The sequence below is a fragment of the Lycorma delicatula genome, chromosome 6 (genome assembly GCF_047948215.1).
Source record: "Lycorma delicatula isolate Av1 chromosome 6, ASM4794821v1, whole genome shotgun sequence".
NCBI lineage: Eukaryota > Metazoa > Arthropoda > Insecta > Hemiptera > Fulgoridae > Lycorma > Lycorma delicatula.
Genome location: NC_134460.1, coordinates 53,723,062 through 53,746,207, shown reverse-complemented (window position 1 = coordinate 53,746,207; position 23,146 = coordinate 53,723,062). Strand labels below are relative to the sequence as shown.

Genomic DNA, 23,146 nt, shown 5'->3' with positions numbered 1-23,146 from the left:
AATTACTCTGTAAATATTTTAATGTGTAAATAAACAGCCTACTAAAAACTGAAATGAATTAATTACTATTTCCTATCATCAAATCCAGAACAATATTTTTTAACATCAAACACCATTGCTGTTAGCCTTCCTTTCTTATAGATAATACTAAATTAAAATGCAAATTGAAGATGTATATTAAATCAAATGTATGTGTATTTACACACATTAGTGATATAATAAATATTATTTAAGAATACTTTAAATAAATCAAGGTTTCTGATTGGGTAAAAATTACTACTTTACATGTTCTTGTCATCTACAAGGCAAATACATACAAATTTGATCCTTGGAGCATGTGCTCTATTACTAGTTGACGAACTGAATAAAAAATTGCACCAATGCTCAGGATTTAAAAAAATACTTCTAAAAAAGATTTTAAAAAACAATTTGAAGTTAGATTTATTCTTTTTATTTAATTAATATAATGCAGTTTCATCAAAAATAAAAAATAAAAATATTGCTAACTTTTTATTTTAACAGAAAATAATTTTAATTTTTTGAACAAGTAATTAATTTAACTTGAAGGTAACAACTGGTTATGATACAAACTAAATGAAGAACAGGAAATAAAAAACTCTAATTTTTTTTAATAGTGTGCTTTTTTGTATTTAGTGGGTCAGGTTTTGACATGAAATTTTTGAGAATTAACTTTTACTAAGATATTATGAAGATCATAAGATTTTGTATTTTGTTTTGAGCAAATTTACTAAAACATTTTGATGATAATAATTTATTTAAATGTAACATTATTTAGGTCTTTTTAGAAAGCAATTTTAGTCATACTATTAAAACATATATGTATTTTGTAATGAAATAAAATACATGGAAATATTTTGTGTTAATTTAAAATTAGACATTTGTGGGCTATTTTTTTCAAACTTCTCTGTAAAAGTCTTAGTAGCTTATTGGGTAAAGTGTTAAAGTATTGTAATGGGTTAAGAGTTTTCATGTATTTTTTTATATTTAATAATTGAATGTCCTTTTTTTTACTGAATGTCATTTATTATTAATATAATTACGACTCTTACAATGATAAATATTTTTTCAAGGAGAATAACCAAATTTATTGATCAATTTAATTATTTTTAAATAACAAGGTAAAACAATCCACTTTTTAAATACATGGAATGTACCACCAAATTTCTTTTTTACAGCTATACTGTGGCTTTCCTTTAGTGCTGTTAACAGGAGGTGACATTTATAATAACATTCATCTTAAATTAATTAGGGGAACTGTTTAATTTCGAGGTTGAATAGTATATTTGATCTGTCTTGTGTTTATCATTTACTTTGTTGCTTTTGTCCAATTTGATGCATTTGTAAATTTGATAATGTTCAATCCTATTAAGAATGTAGCTTCCCTATTCTTATAATATATGCAAAATTTACAATCTTTGTATAAATAACTTATTTCTAGGAAGGAATTTTGAATGATTAATTCTACTGTGTGTAGTGCTTGTAAATATTCTTTCAATGTGTGAATGAAATGTGCAAGAGATCTGTTCAATATATTATTTGTACACCATTGCACTAAACTTCTAGTTTTCTATCTGAATATTTTTACTTTCCCAGCTATTGCTGCTACATGAGTGTAAGCTGTAAAGGGAAAGTATAGTAATTGGCCAAAATTTTGGCTATCAGAGATTTTGCAAACACTGACATTTCAAGATCCCTTAACACAAAAAAATATAGAAATTTCTGGAATATATATGCACATAAGTACATGTGATGGCCTGAATTTTGATTGATATCTCCAGATTGGCTCAACATAAATTCTTTGTAAGCGACTCAAAAAATTTCTATATATGACATTGATAGATGAAATTTTGGACAAAATTAAAAAAGTGTAAGGGGTAGTTATTGCTATTTCTAATTTTTCACATTTCGTATGGAGACAAAAATGTTTTGACTTTTTGTATGATAATTAAGCTTCAGTACGATAAAAGTTTTAGTACTTATTAAGTTATTTAAGATTCCAAAGTTTTAAGTCTTATTAGATTTATAGACAAAGGGATCAACATTATTTCTAAACAGTTTTTCCCTCATATCTTGCCTGTTGACCAAAAACATTAAAATGTGATAAATATTTGGCTTTATATATATATATATATATATATATATATATATATACACCAGCTTTGACTTGATTTTCAATCACATCAGACAAGGGTCATCACAGAATTTATATTTTTTTTAGTAAATACACTTTATTTAACCTTGTTGAATATCTTGCAACAAACTGGACCACCTTATTGAAATAAATAATTACTCCAATAAGTAGCATTTATTTATTTGATGTTAAGCTCTGAAAAAAAGGGGGCTGATTGGGACCTTACTAAAAGAAAAGTTAGTTTTTTAAACTTTAATTTTCAGGATTTAAAATCCAGCTGTATTTAATATTAATGTAGATGGCAGAAACATTAAGAAAAACAGGTCCCACTGGATCTAGCTAAAAAATTTAAGCAGTTTTTTATACTATGTGATATTTGATCTGTTTTTCAAGTTATATCTTCTGTTAAAAATTTTATATTTGACAGCTACCAATCAAGGGGATGAATTAGGTTCTAAAGTTTGTTAATAAAAAATTTGATCTTTGTAGCAGTTATACTGTAAAACCAGTATAGTTTTGATATAAATACCTTTTGATCAAAGGGGCCAACTGACATCCAAAATTTTTACAAAGAATTTTTATTTTTTGCAATTATACTTTTTTAATACTGCATAATTTTTATGGTAAAACATATTTGGTCAAGGGGGTCAAACCAGACCCCCACCAAATCCTTTTAGTGAAAGTTTTAATCTGTTTGCAAATGTACTCTAAATATTGCATTATTAATGTTTAAAAACCATAAGTCATATTTGAAATAAAATTCTGCAAAGAGCAAAGTTGGAAAGTTATGTTACTCTTTACAAGCTATTTTTTATCCTTCAAAAATATTGTATTGCTTTCAAAAAAAGTTATATAATATGCAAGATGATACTAAGCAATGAAACACAATAGTAGATAAACTATTCTAGTATAAAAATAAACTGGAATCAGTGCTAAATATTATATTGGGAAAATTGGCCGATCTATACTATACTGACTGATCGCTGTGGTGAAGTGGTAGCATTGTGATCTGTCATTCAGAAGTCCTGGATTCGAATCCCAGTCAGGCATCGCATTTTGCATAATTCTATTTCCATATATCTTGCACAAGTTTCAAGCGTATGTGGTGATATCATCAAGCCCTCCCCAAAAAAATACATTCACATTCACTCAGAGATTCAATATAGACAAATAAAATCATACATAATAGAATCAATCTGAGCAAACTGTCTTGGAGAAATAGGACAAATTTATAAAGATAGTAAGTAGCTAAATTATCCATTTTCACAGAGGCAAATATTTTAAGTTCTCTTTTGTATATTTTTTCCTTTTAAGATAAAGAAACTATTTTGTTATTATCTGTAAATCAGTATACAGTTTATAATTCAAGTCTGTATGAATTGTATGAATGGTTACTTGATGTTAAGTTTTGCCCTTCACATTATGCTTTTGTTAAATGTTTTTAACACTTCAAACATAACTGGGTTTATAAAACATCTTTTGCAAAACATTAGTCAACTCAAACAAGGTTGAGGGTGAGAAGATGGTTTCAAAACATTTGCTTTTGGTTTCAAGGTCACAATGAAAAAAAAGAATAAGTTGTTGTTTTCTTTTTATTTGCTTTTAAAAACAATATTTTATTAACTAAGTTGAGTTGATGGACTGTTGCATGATAAAGGAAGCTGGTAGGCGGATATTATACTGAATCTGATTTTATTTGAAGTGAATTGTTAATTAATATAGTTGTGTTGTTTAGTTTAAGGCTAACTCAGTTAGCTGTTAAGTAACATTTTATTTTTGCTTTACCATTTAATTAAAAAGAGAATTAATTTAAAAGAAACAGTCCACCACTCACAAAATTAAAAAAAAAAACAATAATTTAGGGTTTTGTTATTGTTCCATGTAAATTATTCTTTTGCATTTTGAGAAGTTGATTTTTACTTTAGGTTTTTTTATGTTTTATGTAAATTGGCAGTATTATTTTATTTTTACAGTTTGATTTTGTTTCAATAATATACTGTTTTAAAAATGAACTGTAGAGCATTTATAAATTTTATCTTAATTATTACCTTTTTTAATTTTCATCTTAAAGTAAGTGTAGTTGATTTTAAAAATTTTTAAAGATTTATTTTATTACTTCTGATAATTTTGTTTTTGCTGGAGGTGCAACTTTAATAACGATAATAATATCATCTGAAAGTTAATAATTCAATGCTACAGCTATTCTGTGATGCTGTAAGAGCCTGTTTAAAGCATAATTACTTTTAATTGGGTTTGAATGCTTGTACTGGTATACATCATTCATTGGAATTCATATAACACTTTTAAAAAATAATCAGTCCAAGACTAGACAAGATTAACTCTTTTAAAATGTAATTGAGACTCTGGTACTGTTATAAGTATGATCCCTAATATTAAATTTTATTATTTCTACCATTGGTTTTATACAGTTAATAATAGAAAATCAAAATGCACCAAATACGCCATAAGTTTTTTCATAATTTTAACTTTTCTTGATCTGTATAAAACTGAAATATTTAAAGTATTACAATCGAGTTTAGTAAAATAAAGTAAGATTTAAAATGTTATTGTTCAGGGAAATGCAAAGAAATGATACCAATTTATTTATAATATTGTATAAGTGTAATTTTTTCTATTCTGAGTTACAAAATGCTAGTTGAATTTTTTTTAAGTCAGCATAAAATGTAATATACTCGTTATAGTTTTGAAGTATCATCTGGTAATTTGGAACAATTTTTAAAACTTTTTGTTTAAATAATTTTTTCTTTAATTTTTGAAATGATTTAATAATAAACGAAATTAATTAGATTATTTAATTAACAAAATTATTAACTATTAAAAAAATAATTTAATGAATGAAAAAAAATATGCCCCAGGTGAGGCTCGAACTCACAACCCCGGCATTGCTCACGACCACTGTCTTATAAGTACCGTGCGCTAACCGATTGCGCCACTGGGGCAGGTGGTAGCGCCTGCCTGAATTTGTAGTTATAACTATAACAGAATAATTTCGTATTTTCTTGGACATTTAATATTTATTTGTAAATATCAGCGCATTTTTAACAAGACTGATACATATGACTGCAAAATCTCTGTGTTAATAAATACATTATTTCTTTCGGTATTTGAATAAATACTCCTTAAAAAAATAAATTCCAATGGTAATGATTGTATTCCATGTTGAAATCAGACAATGGTAATTTTTTACTGATTCAAGCTGGTTTTATTAGATTTCATATACAGTAATTTTTGCGGTCATTTTTTTATTAGCTTTATCAATGTCCACCTCTGACGTTTCATACTTCGGTTGAAGACAGTGATGTCGGCTGCTACGCTGGAATATTTGAAGATAATTAATGTAAATAAATAATAATAACGTTAAATGTTTTGAAAATAAGTTTTAATAATTATTATCTATTATAATACTCTAAATTCGCTCCAGCCACTTTAAAAATGCGTCTATATTTTTTGTTATACTTGAATTGAAGTTATCAGCTGATTTCGTGGCTTGTAGGTTAGGCTGTCTGTATTGATAGGTTACGGTGCTAGTTGGCTGTCCTGTGGTTACATTTTATTATATAAATTTTTTTAGTAAATAAGCTTTTCTGTATATGCATTATTTTATTGTAGTGTATTTTATCATTATTAGATTTAAACAGATTTCGGTATTAGTTTTTGATGGACGTTATGACACTTCTAGTACACCTTCGAGGGTAAGTAAATTTAAAGTTTTTTATTATTTATGTTTACGTCGATTGTATATTCCATTTTTAACGAGAGAAATATTTTTGAACTAATATTTGTCACATTTGTCTGTATTATTAGGGTGGATGAAAGTATTGTAATTTTTGTTAATATATTTTTTTGTGTTCCTTTTACAATTTGAGTTTACTCTGGTATTATATTATCAAAATGATGTAATAAATGAACTAAATGATTTATGTAGAGTAATAAGGGATATAATTTGTATTGTGTAATACAGAAATTAATGTAACAACATTCAATTATGAGTAGAAATATTTATCTCGGTTTTATTTTTGTTCACTTAAATTAATAATTTAATTTGCTTCAATTTAGTTTGTTCTGGGGTTTTCATTATTTGCTGATCCAAAAAAGAAACTTTTTTAATTTGAAATCCAAACCTTTTAACATGTGCATTTCAATAAAACATCTATGATTTCAACTGTTTAACTTATTGTATTCCAATAAAAAGTGGTCCATTATTCTCAAATGATGTTACAGAATTCCTGTTAGATTTTTGTGTTTAATTAGCCATTCTTATCAGTTAAAACTTTGTTCCTCTTTCTTGTTAGATGATGTATTATGAGTGATGTATTATGTCTTAAGAGTGTATTATGCTACAGTTTATTAATAGTCATCCACTCTGATGTTGTGTTCGTGTGAATTGGCTGCTTCTGCCATTCCACTTTCATCAAGAGATCGATTTAATTTCACATTCTCAAAAGCGCTTATGAATGTATGTGTTTCAATTGCTGTTGGGTGTTCCATTTGTGGCAATCAGGGTTATGAACAGGGGGGGGGGCGACCAGAAGTGTCACAAGGCGGCTTCCCCAATGGGGTTGGGATATTTCCCATTTATGGCAAGTCAGTTGGACTGAATCAAATGATGGTCGTTACAAGAAGGCTACACTTCATTTACTCTCATACATATCATCCTCATTCATCCTCTGAAGTAATACCTGAACGGTAATTCTCGAAGGCTAAACAGGAAAAAGAAAGAAAAATTGGTTATTGTGTTTTTTCTTTTTTTCTAGAATATTTACAGTTTTGAATAATAAAGTGGTAATTCACAAATTTTATGTGATTTAACTTATTAAAATAATATACCCAGTATATTATTATTTATTTGGTAAAATAAAAATAATCAGAATAGTTTTTTTACATTTTAAAACTTATTCCAAAAACCATATATATATATATATATATATATATATATATATATATTTAAAATTTTTCTAGATCTTATTATTTCATTAAAATACTGCTAAAGTATATACTGTTAGTATCTGATCTTCCATTAGACTTTTTGAAATCAGTTGTATTTTTTTATAGACCTGTAATCATTTTTTTCTAATGTTAAATGAATGTGATGGTATTCGTGATTTATATGTAATATTAATCTGTAAGAGGGTAGAATTTTACTGCCCCTTTCAAAATTATGTTAAATGGTTTCATCTCTTATGGACAAAATAGAAGAATAAAAGTTAAGTGTTGAGTTGAAAATAATTTTGGTATTTTTTAAATAGTTTACTATAATTTAAAACAAGCTATCTTTCAATATTTTGTACATTACCAGTTATTTGCTTAGCTTCATCCAGATTCTTGAAGTAGGGAATAACGCTTCTTCAAATATGTACAATTAAACTTAAAAATCCAAGTCATAGTAAATTTTTTTCAGTAGGTTTAAATCAATTATGATATTTATATATGATATACACCAAAACCAGACCCTAGCCAGTTCCTTTTCCTATTTAAAATGATATTTAACATATTCCTTTCCTCTTCTGCTCTTCTCCACACCTCCTCATTCATTACTCTATCCTGCCAACAGATTTACCATTTTACGCCACACCCACATCTTAAACGCCTCAATTTGTTGTTTTTCTCCTTTCTTAAAGTCCACGTTCTGCACCATAAAGCATAACACTCCAAATAAAACACCTTGCCAATCTCTTCCTCAAATCTAAATTTAATTTCCCATGTAGCAAACTCCTTTTCCTACTAAATGACTCCTTACCCATTGCTATTCGCCTTCTGATTTCTGTGGTACTGTTAAGATCTTCCACTATGAGTCTACTCAAGTACTTAGATTTCACCACCTGCTCTAGTACCTCAGTCCCAATTCTTATATTAATATTTTCATCTCTGCCACCTAATATCATATATTTTATTTTATTTTTATTAATTTTCATCCCTAGATTTTAACAAGCCTTATTTAGATTGTTAAGCATTTTATTTAATTTTGTTTCAGTTTCAAGTCTATTTTGTTTTTTTACAGTATACATTCTACTCTTCAACCACTATTGCTACCCTGCTATTACCCTTCAAACCATTGTTGATGATTTCAATTTCTTCTAGATAAATATTGAATAGTGTAGGTGACATGCAGCATCCTTGTTCACTCCCCTTCTTATTTATATATTTTTTGCGTTGTCTTACATCCTCTTCTTACTTTTATTTCTGGTTCATATACAACTCTTTCATAAATCTCCTATCTTTCCAACAATCCCTTTCTTTTTCAAAATTGTTATTAATTTATCCCATCTTACTCTATCAAAAGCTTTCTCAAGGTCTACAAATGCAACATATACTTTCTATTTCTTCATTCTCTCCAAGAGCTTTAAACAACTCAATCTGCAATTCGTCACACCCTTCAGCTTTTAAATTAGCCATCACTTTCGTGGCCATATGTACTTCACATTTTAATACATTATAACCCTTGTTATCTCCATGAACTTTTTTTTTCTATTTCTAGATCTACTCCCCTTGACCTATCATTCAGTGCATATAAATCCACGATGTACTCTTCCCAAATCTTTATTGCAGTTACTATGTCCTGGTTCTTATGCCCAATCTGTAATGCGGTACAACTTTTTCCATTTTTCTTGAATACCATTTCTGCAGCTTATTTGTTCGTTAGATCATATCTCCCTTCTTTTACTAGTTTTTCTACTGCAGCACACTTTTCCTGTAACCACTATTCTCTCGCTATCTCAGTTTTTCTTCTTAATTCATTATTAAGCTCCGTTTACCTTCCTCTGCCCGAACATTTTTCCACTTTCTCCTTTCATTCATTTTTTCTATCATTTCTTCACTGATCCATTCCTTCCATATTCTTTCTCTGTTCTTAATTTCTATTGTTTCCTCAGCTGCTTCTTTTATACCCAGCTACTTCTTTTAAATATCTAATACCTAATTATTTTCTGTTTTTGTCTGTAGTATTGTTATAATTTTAAAAATAATGATTATTATACATTTTTAAATAATTAACTTAATATTTGAATATAATTAAATGAAGCAGTAGTAAATGCGTGCTTTGATAGTACGCAATAGTAGAACAAAAAAAGCTGAAGATGTACCTAACAACCCAGTTTTTTTGGCTTTAACTCCGGTTTCTCTGAACCGATTTTCTTGGAAATCAGTAGGGCTTAATTCCTTTTAGGTTTACATCACCCCATAAAGTTTCATCAAAATCTGTTGAGATTTGCGTATGGTAAAGCAGACAAAAATATATTTTTTCATACCATACATACATAAATTTATAAACATGACTACATGCAAGTAACAGTTTCCAAATTTTCTAGAAATTCACCAAAAAAATATGAGTCATAAAGCTGAGCCTCACAACAGTTCATTAAACAAGATATTTTGGAGCCTCAAAAAAAAACTATTTTAGTTTTTTGAAATAATTAAATCCAAGAATGCAGTGTGGACACTGCACATGAAAAAACCTTGCATGTAATTTTTTTTTAAAGCTTATCTATTTTTGTTTTATCTATCACTTTGTAATAACATAATAGAAAAGGAGCTTTGAAATGGAAAAAATAAAATATTGCTAATGAAAGTAACAATTTTTAAAACTATTTAAAAGAAATTTATGTACATTATTTTTAAAATAATGCATTATAAGTTAATAGTGTATAATGTGTGTAGTTAGCATACTGCTTATTGTAAAAACATTGTACAAGGATCTAAATAATAATAGTATTTCCAATAATTATGGTATTTATGTGTTATTAAGAATTACTTGCTGGGATTTAGGGGTTAAAACAAGATTGGTTATCTTCTCTGGTGATTTGTTGGTCTTTAAGGGGGGTTTAAGTTATTAGATTCAAATCTTAAAAAATATAAAAAAGTTATTTAATAATATTCATGGCAGCCTATTACTGTCATGAGAATATTGCAATCAGAAAAATTTAGTTTCTGTTTGATTATCCTATTTAATGTATATTTTATATATTTTTTGATGGAATTATAATTGATAGCTTGTCATGTAGGACTGTTTACCCTTTGCAGAAGTAGATTTGCAATTATTGAATGGTCAGAATTACCAAAAAAAATTAAATTTCTCAAACATTTTATAAAAATTAATTTATGTCCTTATTAATTTTTCAATAGAATGCTTAAAACTGGAGTAAAAGCATTTCTGTGCTAGATGGGAAAAACAGTTCTGCTGCTCCACAGGATATTTCTGTAATACAATGTGATCTAAATTTGAATTTCCAAGGTAAAATAGATCTTGAGATTTATAACAAAATTGTAGTTTCTTGTTCTTAATCAAAAAAAGCAAATGAACCATTCACAAGTTTGCCTTCTGACAGATAAACTTTGATTTACGAGGGTAAGTCAATTATTATCCGTAATGTAGTTATAAATTTTATTTGAATACAAATAGGAAACATACATGTACATCATTTTTCACCATAGTCCCCTTGCATTTCAGCGCACTTGGTCCATCGTTGCACAAGCTTCCTGATGCCCTCATAAAAGAAGGTTTTTGGTTGAGTTTTTCAACTATTTTCAACAGTGCAGGCAGCAGTATGTGGACGGGCATTGTCGTGCAACAACACAACACCTTTTGACAGCAGTCCTCGGCGTTTGCTTTGAATTTCAGGCTTCAGCTTGGCAGTAAGCATCTCACTGTAATGCGTACTGTTTATTGTCGTGCCCCTTTCCTCATAATGTTCCAGTACTGGGCCTTGTGAGTCCCAAAAAATCGTAAGCATCAGTTTTCCTGTGGATGGTTGGGTCTTGAACTTTTTTTTGCAAGACAAATTTGGATGTTTCCATTCAATATTCTGCCGTTTACACTCCGGATCGTAATGATGGATCCATGTTTTGTCAATAGTGATGATTTTGTCTAAAAAGTTCGTTACCATAACGATCCAAATGTTTTTGGCAGATGTCCAAGTGCGTTTGTTTATGCAACTGTGTGAGTTGTTTTGGGACCCATCTTGTACAAACTTTATGAAACCCAAGTCTGTTGTGGATGATTTCGTAAGCAGAACCGTGAGTAATTTGCAGACGATGTGCCACGTCATGTGCACGCTCAATGTTTTCCTCATTTGTGGCGGTAAACGGTCGTCCAAATTAATTTCCGGAGCCGGAAATCCAAATTAAAATTTTTGAATTTTTCAATCCATTCGTAGACACTTCGTTGCGGCTACACACTGTTCCCGTACTGTACCGAAAGTTTTCGATGAATTTCGGCCCCTGATACACCTGTGCAAACAGAAAGCGGAGCAGCCGTGGTTAACGGCAAGGCAGCGGTAATGGAACTAACTTAGTAGCATCAAACCTCTCTTTTCTCTCTTTTTTCCTGTTTAGCCTCCGGTAACTACCGTTGAGGTAATTCTTCAGAGGATGAATGAGAATGATATGTATGAATGTAAATGAAGTGTAGTCTTGTACATTCTCAGTTCGACCATTCCTGAGATGTGTGGTTAATTGAAACCCAACCACCAAAGAACACCGGTATCCACGATCTAGTATTCAAATCCGTGTAAAAATAACTGGCTTTACTAGCACTTGAACGCGGGAATTCTCGAGTTCCAAATCAGCTGATTTGGGAAGACGCGTTCACCACTAGACCAACCCGGTGGTTAGTAGCATATCAAACTTGCGCAGACATAACAACAATTAAAACACGCATTCGTCATCTACGCAACACGACAGTACTACCACCATAAACAAAAATTTAACTAAATTGCGGATAATAATTGACTTACCTTCGTATATGTATATTCAGGTTGTACATTACAAATTATCTTACAGATTTTGAATTTTACCTTTAGATATTCAATTATTACTCATAAATTAAAAAGGGTCTATATTTTTATAAATTGAACTTTCTATCTAGGTACAAACTTAGTTTTCTGATTAGTGAATTTTATAACTATTATATTTTTTGAATATTTTAGACAAATGCTTTTCAGCAGCCTGTTTAAAAAAACTCCTGTTAAATAGCCCAGTTTTATTATTATTTTTATAATTTTATGTTTTATGTGAACCTTAAGATTTTTTAGTTTTTTAGATACTTTTTGTACTATGCAGTATTTTTGAAAAAAAAAAAAATTAAACCTGACTTGTGAAAATGGTAAAGTAAGTTGTGTATGTGTACATAATTTTGTTGATCTTTGTTTCTTTTATCTGTTCTACTTTTTTGGAATTGGACAATAAATGACGTATTCTCAGAATAAATATACTTATAATAAAATATAATATTTTTTTTTATTACCTCCTGGATGAATCGGGTTGCTTTAGCTAAATTGTGTAACTTATCAGCATGTACAGTGATAATTGGTATAGCTGGAAAATGTTTTTAAATGTTAATTTTAATTGCAATGTTGACTTATATCAAAATAAGAATGAAAGTATGCTGTGAACATTTGAGGATGGTTCATTTTCTATACACTGAATAAAATGATTTAGTTGGAATCGATTCAGGTTCTTTTTCTAGATTTAATTTTTTAATTTGTTTCAGTTACTTGGAATTATACCATGAGTTGGTTTGATGCTACTGGATTTGCAAATTTAGCTAAATCAGCGTTAAAAGAAGCACAGAAAACAATTGACAAAGCTTTAGATATTAAGGAAGACGAGAATGTATCAGGTTCAAAAGCTACATGTAAATATTATTTTTGTAATGACCAATTTTTTTTTTTATTCATAATTGATGTAGAAGTTATTTCTTAGTGAATCAGTGATAATTTTCCAGTTTATTATTTATAAATAATAATTTTATTTGGTCTGCCCAGCTAATTAATATTTTTTATAATAAAGTGAAATTTTTTTTCAAATGTTTCTTAAAATCGACTTAAAAAAGAGGAAAAACATTTTCATATAATAGAATGCATCTGTAATTAACAGTGATGTCAAAGAGCTAAGCAAACATTAAAGGTCCATTTCTTAATCTTATTTGATGATCATGGCTTTAGTTTAGTAAAGTTTTTTTCATTGGACTTTTTTTAAAATGTTCATTATTGTTAACTGCTACACCAAAATTAATTTTATTTGGGATTGTTTACTCTAAATTATTTTTATCTTAATAAATCTATATTTTAAATTTTTATTGGAATAATTTTTCAGTGGTGCCATCAGAAGATTTAGATTCAGGAGATAATTTTTTCTCTTCTTGGGCTGTTGATGAGCCTAGTACATCACAAACTACTGCTAAACGTATTTTAACGCCAACGCCAACTTCATCTAATTCTAAACGGATGACCACTAGCACCAGTTTGTGGGGTTCTTTTACTGGTTCATTTTTTGAAAACCCAAAAGCAACGGAAGGTAAATAAATACTATATTTGTATTTTCTAAACATTTTTTTAACATTTTGATTACATTTAATGTTTTATTTTATTTTTGCCTTTTGTTTGTATAGTTATTTTATTATTATTATCAGATTATCAAATCTAAATAATAATTTACAAAAATATGATGTGGACACTATTTGATTTCCTTGTACGCCTATTAAATTATATACACACATTTTAGAGTATATGCGATTCAAACTCAACGAGGTCTGTTTTTAAAAAAACACAAACTTTATTTATACAGTTAACATTATTACAATTGGTATACATTAACTGTAAATATTAACTTTTAACATCATTTTGCATACATTTTAATGATGAGTTAAATAGGACGATGAAGTACATCGAATGAGTACTGCAATAGAACTTTAGTCGACGAGAGTCTGTGTTTAGGTTTATTTATCAATTTTGGTTCTTTTCATTATATTTTTTATATTAATTTTTTTAATATAAAAAAGATTTTAAAAAAATCTGATTTATTATTAAAATGATATTAATATATTTATATTATATCATTCAATTGATTAATTATTATGTTACAAAAAAGAAAAAAGATAGTTATATTATAATATATATATTATATATAGTAATATATTTATTTAAATATAACTATTTCTCCCTTTAATATTTAAATTCAGAATTGAATAATTATTGTGTACACTTTGTACACTTGTTAAATCATTTAATCGCTCTTTGGTTTGATATACTTCTGATCTTAATTTGTGTACATGTTCTCTGGTTTCCAAATTTTCTCTCTCTTTATATTCATCGTCTATTAATGTTTTTATTCTTTCCTTTGTCTTAACGTTTTCTACCTCTATATTTATCATCTCTTAATTTTTTTATTTTTTCTTTGTTTGCAACATTTTTTGCTTTTTGCAAGCATCTGTGCGTACTATGCTCCCGCTGACAGCTGAGCTGCTACTGTTGCTGTCTGCCAATATTAAGTTGGCATATATGGTAACAATATGTATGTACAGACGTCACACCGAAACTAGTCAAAATGGATATTTCCATTGAAACATGAAAACCAACATGTTTCGCGATCACAATAGTTCCTTTACTTCGTACAAGGAAGTAAAAAAAAGTTATAAAAAAGAAAAAAGGAGATGAAATCTGAAGACCGACATTTTTTGCAATCACTCACAATACTTCCTTTTATTTTGTACAAGGAAGTAAAAAAAAAGTGAGCACTCAAGCCCTCTCACAATCGGCAAGGTCTTATGATTCATAGAGGAGCTTATATTATTTAGAATTTTAAATGAGATTATAATCTTTGCTTAAAGTATGTGTTGTCTAACCATATTTATTAAAACTTTTAAATAATATGTATAAAGAATGAAGTATGTTAAATGATTATTAGAATAAAATAGTTCTAATAAAAAATAAAAGGTTTAAGTAATTGTTTATCATTTAATGGTTTATTACAGGTATTTAACTTCTTTTTTTTTAGTTATGGTGTATTGCAATATATGTACAGTAGCATGCAAATAAATCCATACATAGAGAATCTTTTGTTTATTTTTATGTTGGGGCTACATTTCTTGAACACATCCATAATTTTGACACAACACCATATTGGTAGGTCATGTTTTTAGTCTGCTCCGAACAAATATAAGTATTTGTGCTGTTACAATATTACTATTTGTAAATTTTATTCTTTGTTTGTTAGTAAGGGTGTGATTGTTTGTTTGATCATTATTTTGGGATATTATTTTCTGTGTAATTGGTTATTTCAAATTTTTGTTGCTTGGATACTCTTTAGGCTATCTGGGCTGTAAGGTGGTTTAATTTATTTAAGTCTCCCTCCCATGCGACTTTTTGTTTTGGTGTATGTTTTAATAAAATACAGTTAGTTGTCTTAGCTGTTTGTTTGAATTTAATATAATTCAAATCAGTTTGTTAATTAATCAGTTGTGATTTTGTTTACATTGGCAATAGCCATATTGGTTCTTTGTGATTGGTCGTTGTATTTGGCAGCGGCCATTTTGCATTGATCTGATTGTTCTTTCCTTTGTTTATATTGCCATCTGATCTATTGAACTTGTTATTGACAGTGAACAACTTTAAATCAGTTTAATAGTCTTTGTTTTTATTCAATTAATATTGAGTTTGTCTGATAAAGGAGGTAAGAAGGGTAAATCCAGGTGGGCAAAATACGCTCCTGGTGAAGTAATAGCTAAAGTGTGGCCTGATGATTCCTTCTCATCAGGAGATGATGAGCCACGTGCTGGGGTATCGTGTATCTCTATCCAGGTTAAGGATTTAGTGCAGGATTTTGTTCAAGAGACAGGGTGTGTGGGGGGGAGTTCTGCTCTGCTTGTGAGGGAATTTAATGAGCAATATGAAATGCTTATGCAGTTCTTAAAGAGTTCCAGGAATAGTTCAGCTAAGGTACCTATGTAGTTCTTAGAGAGTCCCAGGAGCAGTTTAGGTAAAGTATGCGAAAAGATTATCCCAGAATGAGGGAATACAAATCAATTATTTCTGCCATCGTGGTAGGGTATGATAAGTTGGTTGAGAGGCTTGCAGAGGTGCATGAGGTGATTATGCTGGAAAAGGTTTCTGTTACAGTTGTGATGCCTCAACATAAACCTTATTCTCAGGTATTGAAGGAGAAACGAGAGGCCAGTCTGTCTTGAAAGCAACCTGAGGTTGTTTTCATTAATTTAAAGGAAGGGGTATTGACGGAATGTAACAGGAAATGAAGGAAAAATTTCAGGTATCCTTCGACAGAAGAGATCGAGCCTGAGAATTCAAAATATACATGAGATGAAGGAGCTAATTTTTGTTGCCAATGACAAAAAGACAATTAAAGTTATTTATGACTCCCTCGAGGATGGTAAAACCAACTTGAAAGTCGCCCCTAAAAGGAAGAGGCATCTTTAGGTCATTGTGTATGATATTGATCAACATCTATCTGAGGAAGTAGTTAATGACTCATTTGGGAGCAGAAAATTCAGATGGCTGAGGCGGCCTTCAGGTCTGATTGTCGGTTGTTATTCAAAACGGCTAGGTGGAAGACAAAGTGTTACCACGATTTTCAAGGTGAGTTCTGAACTATTTAAAGGCTTCGTATCTGAGGGCAGGTTGTTTATTGACTTTTCTTCATGTTCAACATTGTTTCAAGTGCTGCCAGTTTTGACACACAGTTAAACTGTGTAAACCATCTGGTGGTAGGTAGTGTGTTCCCACTGTGTGGGTGAGGGACACAAACGAGAAGAGTGTCCTAAGAAGTCGGAGGGCACGACTTGTGTCAACTGCAGATATCTTCAGAAGGACCATAAGCACTCTGTCCAGTAAGGATTGCGCTTGTTATCAGAGGGCTGTCACAGTGTATTAAAATTCAGTATCGTAAGATGGTTAAAATTGGGCAATTAAATGCATAGGGTGCTTACATTGTACAGATTGAACTTGGCGAGATCACCATTCATAGGGGGTTTTATGTTGTCTTGTTGCAGCATCCATATGTTATGTTTGGTGAACTACCAGGTTCTTCTCAGAAAATATTTTATTTCAGTTCTGATAGCTTGTCTGCTGTACTGTGCAGAAGGGAACTTGACTGTTTCTTCATTCGACAGTTCTCTAACGATCATCATGTTGTTGTTCATTTGGATGTTCAGAACTTGCATCTGTATGTTGAAATTATGTATTTTCAATATAGAGATCCTGCTGATCATCATCTTGAGGTCTGGGATAAAATCCTACGATTCTCTGGTACCAGTCCAATCCGTAATGGTGCAGATGTGATTGCTAAGTCACTTTTGTGGCATAGTGGCTTCACCGATGATGGTGGTAAATTAATTGAGGGTTTTTTAGCCCATCATGGTCTGCAGGTATATAATGTACTTGGTGAGTTGCCCACTTATGCAGGTATGGTAGGTGGGTGTTGGCTTTTTGGTAGAACGAACATCAACATTACTGTTGGTAAATTTATTCCTGCCAATATTTGCAACTGGAGCAATAGTGCAACTGGTTGACAATAGCTCAAGTGATCATCAATTGATTGTGTATGAGATTGCAGGTGGTTTAGTGAGCACTACTGATGTAATGTTCTGGTTCAGCAGGTTTGCTTCCTGCACAGGCATGCAGACTGGAAAAAGTTTGTTGTGTTAATGATGACAACATTCAGGCCATTTATAATCGCAATATAACCATTGCTGAAATTGCATCATAGCTGGGCATCAAAGGTTGGGAATGTGCATACATTTGTCAGATAATTCTTTTTTTCGTAGGAGGAAGGGAAAGCTCTTATCAGCCAGCATCTGTTTGCACAGATGACAGTGTCAGGCTCTCACCAACTAAAATCATCTCCCCCTTTATCACATAGGGACTGGACATGGCCGCAAGGCATGAACATGGTTCCTATGCTGTATAGTGCAGGTACTCTTAGTGTAATAACCAGCTTTAAAGTAGCAGGATCAAGCATTCCCTGGAGGTCTCCCCTTGACAGACAGTGACCCAAGGGAGCCCCTGCTGCCACCCCCCGGACTGACAATCTAATACTACTAGTTTGCCAAGTTCCCCTTGTTGATCACCGTGCTCTCTATCAAGATCCAGTTCCTTCTGGACTGTAACATACACAGCCCATGATGTTATCAGCATTCAGCAGACCCAAAAACTGATAACAATTTCTGCTCGGCTGCTCCCACTGTGAGCAGTATGCACTCAAAAATTGTATGCTCAACAGTATTGACCTGCACAGATACCAGTAAATGCACAGATCAGATTCTGCCTGCATGCACTTCTTCAGATACGAATTGAAGCACCCACACCCTGTTAGGAACTGGGTTAATTTGTACATCACCTCTCCAAACTCCCTTTCTGCCCAGGGTTTTATTACTGGCAGCAACCACCTTATCCAGGCACCTTTTACAGAGTCCTCCCACCTGGCTTGCCACCTATTCATCAACAATTTGTGAGACCTCTTGTTTTCTACCCCCTCTCTTCTTTCTTCCCGCTGATAGCAAGAAGACCGATTGGGGTGGATGACCACCACCACCAACACAGGCCTCGTGGATACCATTTGATATCCCCAGCAGACCCTCAATGTCTGCACTCTTTCTATCATTGCACATGCATGTTTCACCACCTGCCCTCTTGTCCAAACAGGGACTGCATATAGGATGATGGCATGAATGACATCCGCTTACAACTTCTGTTTGGAATAACTTCATCCATATGAATTTTCCAATATCCTGGAAAGGGCTTTAACCACCCTCTTCACCTTATGTATCATTTGCTTGACATGAACTTGAAAAGATCTAACTGAACTAGAAGGGAGGATCTCTATCCCATATAAGGTAAAGGATATAATATCCCTGATCTTCTTTCTTCCTTCGATCACTACAGTTGTAGTCTTCTCCACTGCAACACTTAGGTCCATCTAACTCCTTACAAGACCAAGCAAGTATTTGCTGACTTGATTACTTCCTCCTCTGTCCTCTTACATATAACCAATGCCAGGTCATTGGCAAAGGCTGTAGGATATACCCCATCTTGAAACTGCATTCTGAAGATCACATCATAAGCAATGTTCCACAACAGGGGCCTGAGAACTGATCCCTGGGGCACTCCTCTGGTGATCTTGACCATATATTCACCTTTTTCACCGGTGCCAATCATTGACTTATTCGATAGGTTGTCCTGGATGACCCTTCTCACATAAGGACTGATTCCTCTCCTCTTAAGTTCTTCAACAATAACTGTTCAGCCCAAGCTGTTAAAAGAATTTGTCATATCAATAAAAATAACCATAGGAATCAGCCTTCTATGTCAACTACTGCTTGCAGTCCTGTGTACGATGGACATAACGTTTTGTATTGCATCCATGGTGGAGAATCCGGGCCCTGAATCCAAACTGATTCTGTGTCAGACACACTTGGATGCAGCAAAGTGTCAGCGAGTTCCATGTCTTCTCACTGAGGCACAGGGAAATATTCTGAAAGACAATTGTCAGCCGCTTCTGAATCTGAGGAAGAAGGAGAGGCATCTTTAGACCGTATTATGATATATGCAAGGAAATGTGGGTCCACCACTACACCCCAGAAAGCAAGAGAAGAAGTAGGAGGCACCAATTAAGGCAAAGAAACACTTGTCAGCTGGAAAAGTTCTGGAAACTGTTTTGGGACTTGAAACGTGGGCTGCAGATTGATTTCCTGCATGAACAAAGAATGTAAATGTGGCATATTACTGCCAGTTGTGGAGTCAGGACTGCTTATCTTAATGAATGAAGCTGGCAACCAGTTTGCAACGTCTTTCTTTTCCACTACAATGCATGGCTGCATACAGAAGCTCAAACTTGCTGAAATTCATTGGTCACCTTTTGAACACCCACCATACAGTCCAGATTTGTTACTGTATGATTTCTACATGTTTGGTTTGCTGAAAGAAGCTTTAGGAGGGGAAAGATTCGAAGATGATGTCGTAGTCTTTGTACAAATACAGTAAAAATTACAAACTAAAGAAATAATTTAATTTTACTGTAAGGCATCATTTTGTAAGAAAACAGTCTGTTAAAAGAGGTAGTTAACAAAAGTTTTATCTGGAGATTATCATACAAATTGTTTAAATATATCTTATTAAAAATACATCTCCATTAATCATACTCAAGCTAATGTATGGTTTTCAGTGTTAAACTGTTTTTACATATGTACATAAAAATAGGTGTATTTTTTTAGGATTTTTATTTAACTGTAGCTAAGAATAGAAAAATAAGATATTCTTTGTTGTAAAATTAGTATTTTATAGTTATATTAGTAGTTTTCCTTACAGGGGACAAAGGTGCTACTGTTGATTCTCCTAATAGACCAACTAATCTAGTTTCTGACCAACCAAAGAAATCTTCATTTAGATCACTTTCTTTAGATTTACCATGGTCAGGTGGCGAACCAATAACTACACCGCCAGGAAGAGAGGATGACAAAAAGAATATAGGAGATGATCAAAAGGATGAAAGTATTGATGATAAAGCAGGAGATGAAGAACAGCAAAAGGATGATGGTGCAAGTATTAGAGAAGAGATTAAAAATTTCCCTCCAGTTGAAGTCGTTTTCAGAGAACGAAAACCTCGCAATTATAGTAATAGACTCTCTGCTATTTCTTCTGAAAGTGATCGAAGGTAAATGATTTAATTTCTTTTTTTCTAATGTGGATGAATATTTGTATAGAATCAAAGAAAATGCATGTTTAAAAATAATTAATTTTTTTAACTTTTGAGTGGATTATGTTTCTAAAATGTATTTGAGGTTACAATTACTTAGGGACTTTGATTACAATCTGTTACATGATTTTTGGCTTATCTGCTTTAAAGTTAATCTAACAGGTTTTTATTAAAAATGTTCATTAAAATATAATAGTATTTTTATTTTACTACATAACTTTTAATGAAATTCAATATGTATATGTCTTTGGCACAGAATATCCAGTCAATACTCACATGTACATTTTCGTATTTCTGTAAGACTATATTTTTGATTGTATCTCAAACAGGATGATGATGGAATTATGGTAGAAGAAATTAAAATTTCGCTCTGGTAAAGTCATTTTCAGAGAATGAAAACCTCACATTACATAATTACAGTATTAGGCATTCTGTTATTACTAGAAGGTCTGTTGTTACCATTCTCAAACTTGCAAAGTCGCACTGTTTCATGGGTACATATTGATGGGAACAATAGATACATATTAAAGAAACGATTACTAAATGTCGTAATCATGTTTCTATTGGCCATTTTCAATCTCATCATACTCGCATTTCAAATGTCTGACCTTTCTCTTGCCTTTTTTTTCTTTAGGTTCATATTTCACACCTATACAAAGATATTTTAAACATAATACTATTTTACAAGATACTTCTTGAGGGCTAACTTTTAGGTTGTTGACAGAGATATTTAAGAACATTTAATACATTTTTTAATAATTATGTTATTTATGTAATTACAAATAAAAAAAAAAAATATGAGAACTAGACTATTTTACTGGATTCTAAATGACTTCACTCATAGACTTCAGAAAAAACAGAACCGTCTACTTAGTTTTCAAAAGTTAGTTGTTCTAAACAACATGATAATTTTTTATTTTAAACATATCATTTTAAAAGATACTTCTTGAAGTCTAACTTTAGGTTGTTAACAATAGGTGTTTTAGAACATTTAATTCATTTTTTAATAATTATGTTACTCATGTAATTATAAATAAAAAATTGTGAGAACTAGAATATTTTAGGAAATTTACTGGATTCTAAATGCTGTGTGGTAGGACTTCATAAAAAAAAATTATCTCTTTTTAGCCTCTCTTTTTTCCTCCTTCTACTGATCCTTTAGCACTATTTTAATTAACCTTTCTCCTCTCATAATATCCCTAGCCATTTCTGCCAGTTTTCTGTTATATTCTAATTAAATTTTTGGTCGTTCTTCTCTATGCATTTCATATTTTCATTTTTCACTTTGTCCATTTAATCATCTCTAATCTCTTGTTACTTATGTTTGAAATCACTTCTTCCTTTCTTTATCAAATTTTTTTCTAGGTCCATATTTTACTTCTGTATTAAAACATATCACTTTATAAGATAAAGTGAAAATTTAACTCCAACTTACTAACTGTTTCTCTCTATTAAATGCTTCCTCTGTCATTGCTGTTTCTGTTTGTTTTCACTTTGGCAATCTTCTCTTAAGATGTATTATATTTTATTGCTTCTATTGCATTCTGTAAATTGTAAAATGAGAAAATGCTCAAAAGTAATTTAATTTGATGAAGTTGTTTAGATTGTTTATCAATTGAAATAGCAATCTATCTTTGGATTTTAAATAAAATTTTAAGAATGGTTTTTCTTAAAAAAAAGAAAATTTCATAATTTCTTGTTTTCCAATTTATTTCAGGAACCAATTACTCTTTTTTTTATTACTTACATTATGCATATTGGAAAGCATGTTGAAATCTTTAATTTACATTAACTATACAGACACACTCTTTTTTCTACTCTGTTTTTTTTACATTTGTCAGGAGGCCAATAAGTTTCCATTGAATATAATAACTTTTTTGCATTTAGAGAATTTATGACTTTTATTACGTAGAAAACAAAAACTTACACAATAGTGGTCTAATGGATTTCATGTAACTAACTTAAATAAAATTTGATGGCTTATTTAATAGACTTTAATCAGACTTAATAGAATGCAGCTGAATTAATCAATATATAAAACTTATGCATAGGTTTCATATTTTTAAAAATACATTTTGTTACTTGCTACAATATATTAAAAATGTTTTTTTGTTTTTGTATAAACTTTCATTGTTTGTTTACTAGAATTTTAATTTTTAATGGTATATTAATTAATTAAAAGTTTGTTACATATTTATACTGTTTGATTTATTATAAAATTATTTAATTAAATTTATTATAAATTGATTTCAGGTCTTCAGAAAGTTGTGAAGTATTGGGCTCATCAACACCAGATTCAGAGAGGACTGCTTCTATATCAACATCATCTTCTGTTGCAAGGTTAAGGCAAAGTGGTTCATTTGGCTCTGTTGAAGTATTGACATCTCCATCATCTGTTGAAGTTCTAGGATCAACATCCTCACACACTTCTTCAGATGAAGTCTGCAAGGATAAGTAAGTGAAAATGTGTAGTATACCTTTTCTTTATTAACTGTG

The 23,146-nt window shown here is 30.9% G+C and overlaps 1 protein-coding gene and 1 non-coding gene across 5 annotated transcripts in view; one reads left to right on the top strand and one right to left on the bottom strand.

The window, feature by feature from the left end:
* Positions 1 to 5,020: 5,020 nt before the first annotated feature.
* On the bottom strand, positions 5,021 to 5,112 carry TRNAI-UAU (transfer RNA isoleucine (anticodon UAU)). Its single transcript is given in 2 exon segments — positions 5,021 to 5,056; positions 5,075 to 5,112. It is a non-coding gene; the product is annotated as a tRNA-Ile (tRNA).
* A 304-nt stretch (positions 5,113 to 5,416) lies between these two features.
* Positions 5,417 to 23,146, top strand: part of LOC142327071 (uncharacterized) — a 61,846-nt gene continuing 44,116 nt past the window's right edge. The window contains exons 1-5 of one of the 4 annotated variants that reach the window (XM_075369875.1): positions 5,417 to 5,510; positions 12,657 to 12,800; positions 13,262 to 13,462; positions 20,251 to 20,608; positions 22,904 to 23,104. In XM_075369875.1, coding sequence (XP_075225990.1) covers positions 12,674 to 12,800; positions 13,262 to 13,462; positions 20,251 to 20,608; positions 22,904 to 23,104 — 887 coding nt within the window. In that variant the 5' untranslated portion in view covers positions 5,417 to 5,510; positions 12,657 to 12,673. Of the gene's footprint in view, positions 5,866 to 12,656; positions 12,801 to 13,261; positions 13,463 to 20,250; positions 20,609 to 22,903; positions 23,105 to 23,146 lie in introns of all 4 variants that reach the window. The other 3 variants (XM_075369874.1, XM_075369877.1, XM_075369876.1) reach the window with 3 other exon arrangements.